Genomic DNA, 11344 nt, shown 5'->3' on the forward strand with positions numbered 1-11344 from the left:
CAGCTGGGAACACTTCATAAAAAGCATCTTCTTGCCATGAGAAAACCAACCATAAGAATCTTACTAGAAACAAAGTGGACTTTGGGCCTGATGATGTTACTGTGGTGCAGGTGGAGGAGCTGCTGATGTCCCACTGGCACATCTTTGGCACAGTCCTGACAGGTCTCCAAAAATCCTACTGTTAGGAGCATCAAACACCACCAAAGTCATTTTTATACTGAGATGTTTCAGGTCTACCTTTAGCTCTGGCCAGTTTCCCACGAACGGGGCCTCTCTTTGTGGTGCCTTTCATCTCAGATCAGAGCAGTTAGAAAAAGGAAAGAAAATCCCCACAAAAAAAAAAAGTCTTTTTCTCCAAAACGCATTTTTAGGAGTGTTTCAGGGCTGATGGCTCCTCATCATAAAAGACCTGGTTCATCCTGGGGCTGCTTGATTCATGTGGGGGAATCTGGAACAGGATAACCCCGGTGTGAGTTTGGGTTGATGCTGAGGCATTGCTGGCACTTTGTTTTCAGCAGTGCTGTGTCACACATGGGGCTCAGGTCCAGTGCTCCCCAGTCAGGACAGCAGTGGGGCCACGATGGTGTGGCAGCTCCTTACTGACACAAGTGCCTTTCCTGGAGGTCCCCACTGCATGGCCAAGGAACACGGGGCTTCACAGGGCTGAGGGAGAGCAGAGCATTTCCAAGCACTGCTGATGCTCAGCCTGTCCTCACCTGGGTGAAAACCTGGACCTGCCCAGACCCCAAGGTATCCACTGGGATTCCTCCTTCCTTGTGCATGGGTTGTTACCCCACAGCTGCACAGGGATAGTTTTGGGAGCATCATTTACTCCGATCTTGGCCAACCCAAGGAAACCTGGCTCCAGCAACTACACATCTCCAGGTGCAGATGCACCTTTGGAATGGGGACAGTCCCCAGGTGGGCATGCCAGGAGGGGACAAACCACTTTGCTGTGGTGACACATGCACACAGGATGAAAGGCTGGAGAGCCTTTTTCCTCCCAGGAGCCATCTCGCTGCCAGGTTTCCATGACCTTCAGTGTGAGCAGGAGCACAAGCCAGGCGCTGCAGGAGTGTTATTTCGGGGGACATTGAAGGTGAGGATCATCTCCTGTGCCCTGCGGCCAACAGCCCAGGGATCAAGGCTTGCCCAGGCTGGGCTGGGAGCACCTCAGACACCCCAAGCCCCCTGTGCACAACCCAAACTCAGCAGCTATGAACTAGGGAGACCTCCCGGAGCACTGGAGCAACCAACCCTCCTAAACCAGAGCATCAGTGAGCAGCCAGCTTGAGCAGAGCATTTTAAAAGCCGTTTTCTCCCCTTTTGGCACTGGTCAATTCAATCACACACACAGCCTGGAGCCAGGGCTGGGGCTGCTCTTTATAGAGGTTGGCTCCAGCTCTGCAGGGGTAGGGACAGGGAGGCGCCATCCCGGTGGCACATTGTGGTTGGCTTCCCGGGATGCTCAGCATCAGTGGGGCTGCCCTGATGCTCCTGCAAAAGGCTTGGTTTTAATACCAGGAGAAGCATTACTGTATTTCCTTTGACTTGCCATTTGCTAGAAGCAGCTGACAGGAGATGGGCAGCTCTCCCAAGGGAGGGTCACCCACCACAGGCCATAACTTGGTTTCCAGTATTATATAGTTGACATTAAAAAAGGAGATGTTCACTGTCTAATGGGATCTTTTAACCATGTGCACTTAGTCAATAGGTGAGTAGATGTTGCTGCTTGTATCTATCTACCGTACCCAGTTGCTACGTGTGAACAAGTGTATTTCTCCCCAGTGTTGTGGGTTCTGCCTGTCGTGACACGATGATGGAAAGGTAGGGACTATGTCGGTGGCAACACGAGCTTTCTTCTGTACAGTGTAGAGAGGAAACCTGGATTGATCCGAAGCACCGCTTGTAACTACATTTGTTCAGACAATGTCATCTTAATCCCAAACTGTTGACACTTTATGCATGTGCTAATTAAAAAAAAAAATTAAAAAATATTAAAAAATAAAGATTTTAAGAGGTTAAAGTAGATTTGAGTTCGGCTTTTTGTCAGCTTGCCCTCGCTGGGTCCATTTGCTGTGAGTTATCAGCCCTGTGATACTCCCTTCTCTATTAGAGGCCAGGGCACAGAAGCAGCAGCAGAAAGCTGTGATATCTCTATAACCCTTCATTTGGAGAAACCAGCTCTCAAAGATCAATTCATTCCCATGGGTATTTAATCCCTGACTGCCTGGCTAATCACAGGGCAGAGGATGGCTTGCTGATGGAAACATCTCCATCCTTGTGCTTGGAGGCTCCAACCAGCAGGAGCCGTTCCTTCCCAACCCATAAATCAATGCCGTGAGCAGTTCTTATCCTCAATCGTAATCCAAGTAGAAGGAAACACAGGGAGAGGGAAAGCAGACACCTGTGCTAGACTCACTTCATCTGAAATCAAAACACAGACACACACAGTATGGCACGTACCTGGGACAGGAGCCCAGATCTTCAGATGTTTTAATTTTAACCCTCCCTCCCCCTATTTTTGGATATCCTCTTGACAAATCACTTCAACAGTTTTATTTACAGTAATAAAAATAAATTACTCTTACAGATGAATGTATAATATTATACACAATAGAGATACAGTGCAATAACAGCATTTTTTTTTTCTCACTCGTTCATAAAGTGCATTGAAGGGGCTTGATTTAACCAGAATTGAATGATAACTGTACATTTTCCATTGAGATCAACTTTCCCAGCCAAGGTTAATAAAAACACTTACATCAAAATAAGTTGCTGTTCTGATTGCTGTGCAATGGCCTTGTTCCTGCAGAAGCAGATAGGATGGGAGGCAGGTTGGGAATGGGGATGAGCTCCCTCCATGCTAGAGGATTCACTCTCTAGGAAGGATCCTGTTTTTCCTGCCAGGGGCCTGACTCTGTCTTACTCACAAGGTACATCAGAAACAAGCCCTGTCCTCATCTCTCTCTACGTGGTGTAGGGGAAAGGCAAGGCAGAGACAAGAGCCACCTGTTTTGCCACCAGTGGCCAGCACTACCTCTCATCCTTAGCCAGATACTGCCTAGTTGGAAAAGAGTCTTTCATGGGACAAGCCAGATGTTTTCCAACTCCCAGATCCTGCAATAAGGCCACAAACCTGTGCTTGTGATTTCAGTGTCTACTGATACAATGTGCTGCCAGACATCCAGCATCCTGCCCGCTTCAGCGTGCTCGAATTGTAAAGGAATAACCTCGCTTTAGACACAATTCCACTTGACATCAAGCAGGATTTGTGAAGGCAACTATTACCCTTGGGGTTGGACGCAATCTGTTCCCATCCCTCAAAGTCAGGGACAAAAAAGAGCTTTGGACCACCCATTCTTATTTGGGTCTTTGCTGAAAATCCATTTTTTCTCTATAATGTTCTGTATTGCAGAGTTTTCCAATGGGAATGGGAAAGCTGCAGGGACAGCAGGAGGGGTGGTTCTCGGGAATTTAGCAGTAGGCAACTGCTTTGGTAACAGAAAAGGTACAAATGGTACATGCGAAGTCATCAGCTTGACTGCCTCACCCAGAGGAAAGGTTGCATGTGAATGAAAGGAGATACAAGGAAATACCATGTGCATTGAACAATTACTCCTGACAATTCCAAGTGAGCTGTTAATTAATTGTTAACAATTACGTGAGTCATCAGTGCTGGTCAGTACACATCAATGCAAGTGATTACCGAGATCAACATCTTTTTCAAGACCTCCCCACCCCAAATTTGATGCTTCTACAAGGAAGAGGTACTTGATCGCCTACTGAGAACAGTAATGGTTTCTTGGGGTTTTAGTCAAAGTTCAATTAAAACTCTCTTTGAGATGAACAAATTGTGGCTGCCACATCAGGACTGAGATCCTTGAGCTATTTACTGCTAGTTACTGAAATGAAGCTGGTTAAAAAGAGGCGTTTTCATGGCTCAAAGTCCCAAACTGAACAAAATGGGGAAAAAACCCCCAAACCAAGCTCCTCTGTTGGCAGAGCCTATACATTTCATCAGCCTTCTTTAAATTATCGTTTCTCGGTTGAAATACACTGAGACAGGGACAAGGGCTTGTTGTAAATGCGTAAACTCACACTCACCCCTAACATAGCTCCATGAAACTCAGGGCATTCATACAGCTGTGTTTTCATCCCATCCAATGATGTCCCTGGCCTTTTCACGGTATATTTGGGGAATGTTTTCTCTTTTCTCCTGCTCACTCTTTTGTCATCCTCTTGACTAAAACAGCCACCAACAACACAGAAAGCATTTCATACCTATTTTCTGCTTGCAACTCATGGTAGAAAAGCCAAAGACAAGCAGAAACCTGCAAATAAATCAACCAAATAAGCAGTGAATTCATTTCGCTGGCCACACTGATCTTTGCTATAGGGCTGGTTATATACCTCATGTAATTGTTCAGAATCAAAGTTCTGCTTGTTTCTGCTGCTTTAGATCTAGACTAGCTCCTGTAGGGTCCAGAGTGATATGAATGGAAGCAGGGCCAAGCCCTGGCCTTTCATCTTTTATCAAAATCTATTTGCAAAGCCCAGTTTTGAAGGTACAATGGCAAGATCTGAGCCATTCAGCAGCATGAGGAATGGAGGTCTTCACAACCAAACACTGACCATCCCTCTCCAAGCAGGTCCAGTTTCCACCTGGAGTGGCCACAGGAGAATTCAATGCGTTGGAAAACTTCTGTTTTCCAGTGCTCCTCTTATTGTTGGTACCCCAACCACATGTGATACCATTACATTCCTGAGAGCTGCTCCTTACTTATAGCAACACAACCTCATCCAAAGTCAGGTCCTGTATTCTGTATTAAATGTGTCCCAAAGCCAGCACTGAAGGACAGCAAACACCAGGGCAATCCCACCCTGCACACAGCATCACTAACTTGGTAAATATTTTAAGGTCTTAAGTTAGCTCTCCTGATGCCCAGCTCAAGTAGGTTCCGACATCCAACACCCTCACTGATCTCCAATGTTGCCTCACAAAACTTCCCCCAGTAAAAGAAACAAACCACAACAACCAAACCACACCGAAGCAAAGGCGCAGTAAAATGATCAGGGATTTCCACAACGCAATGCATGGCAGGGAACTTCTACCTGTTCATCTTCTTCCTCACTTCACCTTGGTTTCTCCTCCTTCCACTGATGAAAAAGAAGAGGAAAACCAGCAAAGGAAAACTACCTAGGAAATGCATTTCTTTTTTGTTTAGTCAAAAGACTGCAAAAAGCCAATTTACCAACGTGGTCTTTAGAGATTTCTTGAGGTTGCCTGAAGCCTACCAAGTGTTTTAACACTTCCATGGCCACCTTTAACAGACTCCAAGAAAGGGATCCTGTACCATCACTTAAAAAAAATAAGATCGGCATTTTATACTAAATCTGAGCACACAATATACTTGTGTCATGTCTTGATACTGATTGTGGGTTGGATTTAGTGCAGCAGAATAGAAGTTTCCTTAGTGCAAGGACCAGGTTTCAGTTGGCCTGTATCAAAGCTGTTGTACATGTGTTTGGGTTAGTACCAAGCATTTCAGCGAGGACATCTCCACCTCCTCTCTGGCTTCACTGTCTGGTAGTGGCTGTATCCTCAGCTGTAGCTCCTCACACCCCAAATCTTTCTCCTACTGCTGTGGAGAGAAATGATTTTCCATTGACCCTTGTATGCTTTTGTCAAAGTTTATCAATAGATCCCTCGAACTGAGACAGATTTCAAGTATACACTTAAATTCTAAAAAGAACATGATTAAAATCAAAACCTTCAGTAACAGGGGATTGGCTGGAAAGCCAAGAAAAATGCAACTTTTTACATGTCAAGGTTTCTCTAGAGTTGATTAGTCAATACTACACTTCATTTAAAGATACAAAACCAGCTGCCCAGGAAAACAAATGCTGTCTTCTAGATAGGGTTGTATAAAAATGGTTAAAAATGCTCACAACCTCTCAAAAAATGGTTTAAACCAACTGTGCCTTGAGTTTTCACACTGAAGAACTGCAGGGACTTGGCTGTCAGAAACCAGAGAAGTAAAATGAGCAGAGAAAAGTGTTCCCCTATATATTATTCTTTCTTATATATTTGGTTACTTTAAAACATATACTGATTCAATGTGGTGCCTACTGCCCATTGCCCAAGGTATTCGAAAGAGAAGGGAAATGAAAACAAAGAGACTGGCCACCTTTTCAACGTAGGCAGAAAGCCCAAGCCCCAGGCATGCTTTGGAGATCCATAGCTTCCCCATGTGTATTTAGCTTTGAGGAGCAAGAAATTCATTGCACAGACCCAGAGAGAAAACATGGTTGTGTGTGTATCCAGCCATAAGGTGGCTGTGGACCCACTACAACCTCACAAAGCAGGAGCATTTCTGTCTTCCACAGCACACCAGTGTACACACTGTGATTTGGTGGTGGTGCCATTAGATGGTGTTGATAGGAACCTTGGTCTCTGTTGCCCATGGTGCAGCAGAACCCAGCTCCTACTCTCAAAACAGGCATTTTGAATGCTGGAGATCACAGCATCTTTAAAGGGGAGAAATGTATTTGGGACACCACTGGCAGGGGACTCCTGCCTCAACCGTTGAGCTGCTCCTGCGCTGGGCCCCAGAGCAGCACCCATCATGTGAGCACCCTGAGCCACCCGAGATGCTTCGCCCCAAGCCCTGCCATCTCTCTGAAGGCTGCTGGGTTTCTTGCTTGCTTTTTAAGTGAACGCGCTATTCCACTTCTCAGCCAAAAGAAAGCACAATGTAAAGGACACTTCATCACGGTCTCACTAACGCACAAAGCACATGACACAGCAGAGGAATGTGAGGGTGCTTTAGCTTCTCCAATGAAGCAAATTAAACTGGTAGCATCCGGAATAACACGTGTGATTACAGAGGCTTCCCTCTAGGGGACCCCAGCAAGCCCGGACCCATCCTTGGAAGAAAATCCGCCCCCTGCAAATGATCCGTGTGAAAGCGAGCGCAGCCGGGGGAGCGCATCACCCCACGGCCCCAAGCCGGGAGGGCGAAGAACCCTTCCCGGCCCCCCCAGAGCACACAGCAGCACTCCGGTTGCCCCCCCACCTGCACACCTTTTTCTCCCCTTTTTCGGTTGGGGGGGGGGGGGCCGCAGGGGAATGGATTCCCCGGGTACCCCCATCCCTGCGACAGCCCAAAACAGCGTCCGTCCCCTAAAGTGCCTTTCGCCCCACAAGTTCTCAAAGTGCTTCACAAACGACATGTAAAGAGTGTGTCGTCCCCCCCCGGTCCCCTTCATCCCCTCCGCATCCCTAAAGCCACGCTGGGCCCCCGAGCCGGAGCTGTCCGCGGTGCTGAACGCCGCCCCCCGTTATTGCATAGCATCGCAAGCCCTGATTTTAGGGGGATGGACGCCCCGCACGACAACCCCACGCGTGAGGACCAGCCCCGCCGGGGACACAAACACACACACACACACACACACACACACACGCACACACACACGACACCCGGACCCTTAACCCGCTCCTGTCGCCCTCCCGGCGGCTGCCACTTGTGGGATGTGGTGCCGGAGGGGGCTCGGGGGGGGTGAGAACCCCTGGCTCCTTACCCCGAGAGCAGACAAACGCCATCGAACGAGGATCCTCTTTTTTGTTTGTTGTTTTTTTTTCTTTTCCTTTTTTTTTTTTTTTGGTGTTTTGAGTTTTTAAATAAAAAATAAAATGTGTAAGAAAATAACATTTCTAAAGGAAACCATTATCATTCTACTCTCTCTTTCTTTCCCCCTTCTTCTTCCCTTTTCTCTTTTTTTTTTTTCCCCTCTCTTTTTGGCCATCTTTTCATGGAACGAGATGTGCTGCCCGGGGGGTTCCTCCCGGTAGGAAACAATAACGACAGAGGGGAAAAAGAGGAGGAGGAGGAGAGCAAGGGCGCGCCTCTCGCTCCGTGCTCAGTCCTCACACATCGCTGGATGTCCTTGGTCTGGAGGAGAACGTGGAGGGGATGCACCCGCAGCAGGCCAGCCACAGCGACTTCTGGATGTCTGGGTTTCTGAAAGCGTAGATGATGGGGTTGATGAGGGAGTTGCAGGTGGCGGGCAGCGCCAGCGAGTAGGTGTAGACCACGGGGTAGCTGGAATCGGCCACCAGGGAGTAGATGGCGAAGGGGATCCAGCACAGGGCGAAGGTGCCGAGGATGAGCGAGAGGGTGGAGAGCCCTTTGCGGGTGGAGGTGGCCTGCGCCGTGGCGATGAACTGGTGCTGCACGGCGATCTGCTGGGCGTGCCGGAAGGCGATCTTGCAGATCTGCAGGTAGAGCTGCATCATGAGGGCGAAGAGGAGTAGGAAGGTGACGGCCAGCACCGCCGCGTTGTCCTTGGTGACGGGCCGCAGGATGCTGCAGGCGCTCTGGTCCCGCAGGCAGTTCCAGCCCAGAAGGGGCAGCAGCCCTACGCCGAGGCACAGCAGCCACATCAGCAGCACCATGGCGCAGGTGAAGCCCAGCGTGCGCTCGCTGTGGTAGGTGAGCGCGTTGTACAGCGACAGGTAGCGGTCCACGGTGATGGCCAGCAGGCTGCAGACCGAGGCGGAGAAGGCGGCGAGCAGCAGCCCCGCAGCGCCCAGCTCCGCCGCCTCGCTGGGCGGCCGCAGCAGGTACCGCACGGCGAAGTTGGCCACAAGCCCCAGCCCGGCCAGCAGATCGGCCAGGGCCAGGCTGCCGATCAGCAGGAACATGGGCGCCCGCAGGCTTGGCGTGTAGAAGAGCACGGCCAGCACCAGCGCGTTCTCCCCCGCCACCGCTGTCCCCGTGGCGCAGAGCGCGATGTCCCAGGGGTTGACGGTCCCCCCGGCACCGGCACCGGCCCCGCCACCGCCACCACCGCTACCCGGTGCCGCCGTCCCCGGCCAGGCGCTGGGCTCCGAGGCGTTGCCGAGCCCCGGGAGCCGCTGCTGCTGCGGCTGCGGCTGCCACGGCTCCCCCATGGCGGCGGGGCCGTGCAGCATCGCTGGGGAGAGAGGGAGAGGGATGCGATGAGGGGCGAAGCACAGGGACTCCGATCTGCGGGGAGAGGCACCGAGCCCCGCACCGAGCGCCCCCGCCCGCCGCAGGGCGCATCCCCGCCCGCCAGCCCGACTGCGGCTTCCCCAGGGAAGTCACCCCCACCCCGGCCCCACACGCACCCCTCGCCCCGGGGAAGCCGCTCCGCTGTCTCTCGCTCCTCCCGACGGGCTGAGGCCGAGCGCAACTCAGCGCCCCGCTGCAGGCAGCACCCTCCATGCGCTCAGCCCGCGCAGCATCCGCAGGCGCTGCGCACCCCGCCGCCGGGGGAAGCACAGTACCGGCGGCCCCGTCCTCCCCCCTTCCCCGGGACACGACTACCTTTTGCCGCCTATTTATAGCGCACCCCCCCCCTTCCTTCAGCCCTTTCTTTTTTGCGTGCAGCGAGTAAAAATAAACGCTATTAATAGGCCAGCCCTCGCATGTATGCGGCGCCGCTGATGAAGCGGGAGGGCAGCGGCAAGGAACAGCCTGCATTAACTTTCTCCTTCCTCCCTCCTTTCCCATCCTATGGAAAAAGCCGGTGCAAGATGCTCCCTGCCGGCTGCAAAGAGCTGCAAGATCCTGCCCTGCCCCGGCGCGGTCCCCTGGCAGCGTAAATCCCCCCCCGGGTCTGGTGTGAAGGTGTGAAGGTCGGGGGGACTCTGCCAACAACCCACTCCCTCCAGCATCCCCCCTCCTTCCCTCCCTCAGCCGCGACCGCCCGGCTGTTGTTTTACCTGGCTTTAATGCTCGAGGATCAGCTTGTCTCCCCCCGTCTTTATTTTTTCCCTTCCCAGTCCTTCCAGCTCTTGGTGTTAAGCCTCATTCCTCGGCGAGCATTGCTAATAACGTTGGCAGATAGCTGGCATCGACTTGCACTTAATATTCCTGCCCCATTGGATCTGCTGATAAATCTCAACTCTGACGTCAAAGTCTTCACTTATATTCATGATCCAAGTCTGTGAATCAGAGCCGCTGTGATCAGAATAACAACGAGGCTGACTCCCTGCTCCACATCCCGTCCACACCCGCAGGCACGAGGGGCTGCGCGTACCCGCACGCTCCCGCGCCCCGCACGCTCCCGCCCCGCCGTTCATTCATGAGCATTCCCGACGCACCTCCCCAAGGTCGGGCCCTGCCACCTGCGTTCTGCGGATGCAGTCTGGGCGCAAGCCAGGCCCCGCCGCTCGCAAGGTTTATTTTTACCTCCTGTGCCAAGGGAGGCGGGGATGTGGCGGGAGGGGGTGATCCGCTGTGCCGTTCAAGGGCAATGCCCAGCGACAGCAGCACCAACCCCACCGCACCCCCGGGGCGGGCAGCCGGGGTGCTGAGGGGGGCTCTGTGCAGCCAGGCTGGGGCAGATGTCACATCTCAAAGCCTTCATCCCACACGGGCTTCCGGGCAGCCAGTGTAAAAGCCGGGACGGGGAGGATCAACACCCAGGAGCTTTGCATGGGATGCCCAGCCCGGCACCCACCCTCCTGCATGGGAGACCTGGCCAAAGACTTTGGGTGCAGGGGTCTGTCCCCCACACCACACTGCAGCACCCACCCATCCCCAGGGCTTCCTTCCTGACTGTTTAGGAAAGGATCAACCTGGAAAGGAACAAGTCCCAAAGACGCGATTATTTCTGCAGCCACACACAGCTCCGTGATTCAGCTCAGGAGCAGCATCTTCAAAGCAGGATGCTCAGCTCCCGGCTCCGCAATATTTTAGCTACACCTTCTCCCCCCTTTCCCGCTGGTTTCGTAACACTCCAGCTTCACTCTTTCATCCTCCTCTCTCTTCCAGGCTGTAGCTATGCAGCGCAGCAAGCTCCACACCGGGAAGGATCCCCACCTCCTGATGGGCAAAGATACTCGGGTGAGCATCAGTGGTTTTGGCTGAACCCCATCACCCCAGTGAGGAGCATCTGGGTTCTGAATCAGGCCAAGCCCCATTCCAGGGGACTTAGATCGTCACCTACCTGGGGATGGCAGCCGCGTGACTGCGCGCCGTTGTGTGACATGAGCAGCACGGAAAGGGGCGGAGGAAACGCGAGCGAGGAGCTGAATGAATCCTCTCCCGCTCCCGGTAATTACGCACTGCCCGGGAGAGGCGAGGCGGGTGCGGAGCCCTGATTGACTCCCATCCGCAGCTGCTCCTGCCAGGAGGGGGCTGCAGCCCATGAGGGATGCTCTGCAGGGACCCGGCTCACCCAGGGACCCCAGGCTGAGATGGGTGTGGGCAGCCTCAGCCCAGCCAGGCTGCTGGACCATGAAGAGCCCAGGTCTGAGCTGGGCTGTCCCTGCTGTCCCCACCGGATCTGCTGGGGGCTGCCGAATCCCCTA

General features: G+C 52.5%; 1 protein-coding gene across 2 annotated transcripts; it reads right to left on the reverse strand.

The window, feature by feature from the left end:
- Positions 1-7491: 7491 nt before the first annotated feature.
- LOC134174762 (G-protein coupled receptor 12-like) lies at positions 7492-9892 on the reverse strand. 2 transcript variants are annotated; one of them, XM_062639997.1, is made up of 2 exons: positions 9752-9892; positions 7492-8979 (listed from the first exon to the last, which is right to left on the reverse strand). In XM_062639997.1, the coding sequence occupies exon 2, from the start codon at positions 8975-8977 to the stop codon at positions 7931-7933; it is 1047 nt and encodes a 348-aa protein (XP_062495981.1). In that variant the 5' UTR covers positions 8978-8979; positions 9752-9892; the 3' UTR covers positions 7492-7930. The 2 variants fall into 2 exon arrangements, with proteins under 2 accessions (XP_062495981.1, XP_062495980.1); XM_062639996.1 differs by lacking the exon at positions 9752-9892 and adding an exon at positions 9155-9664.
- Between the last annotated feature and the right edge of the window lie 1452 nt (positions 9893-11344).

The sequence above is a fragment of the Pezoporus occidentalis genome, unplaced genomic scaffold (genome assembly GCF_034315485.1).
Source record: "Pezoporus occidentalis ecotype Australia unplaced genomic scaffold, CSIRO_AGI_Poc_V1 ctg63, whole genome shotgun sequence".
NCBI classification, from domain to species: Eukaryota; Metazoa; Chordata; class Aves; order Psittaciformes; family Psittacidae; genus Pezoporus; species Pezoporus occidentalis.

What these genes read in the sequence shown, in the direction of transcription:
- LOC134174762 (XM_062639996.1), bottom strand. Translation starts at nt 9,539, where the DNA reads ATGGGAAAGGAGGGAGGAAGGAGAAAGTTAATGCAGGCTGTTCCTTGC. An exon ending in CGGCTTCCCCGGGGCGAGGG is followed by an intron (nt 8,980 to 9,154) that starts GTGCGTGTGGGG and finishes CTCTCTCCCCAG; the next exon opens with CGATGCTGCACGGCCCCGCC.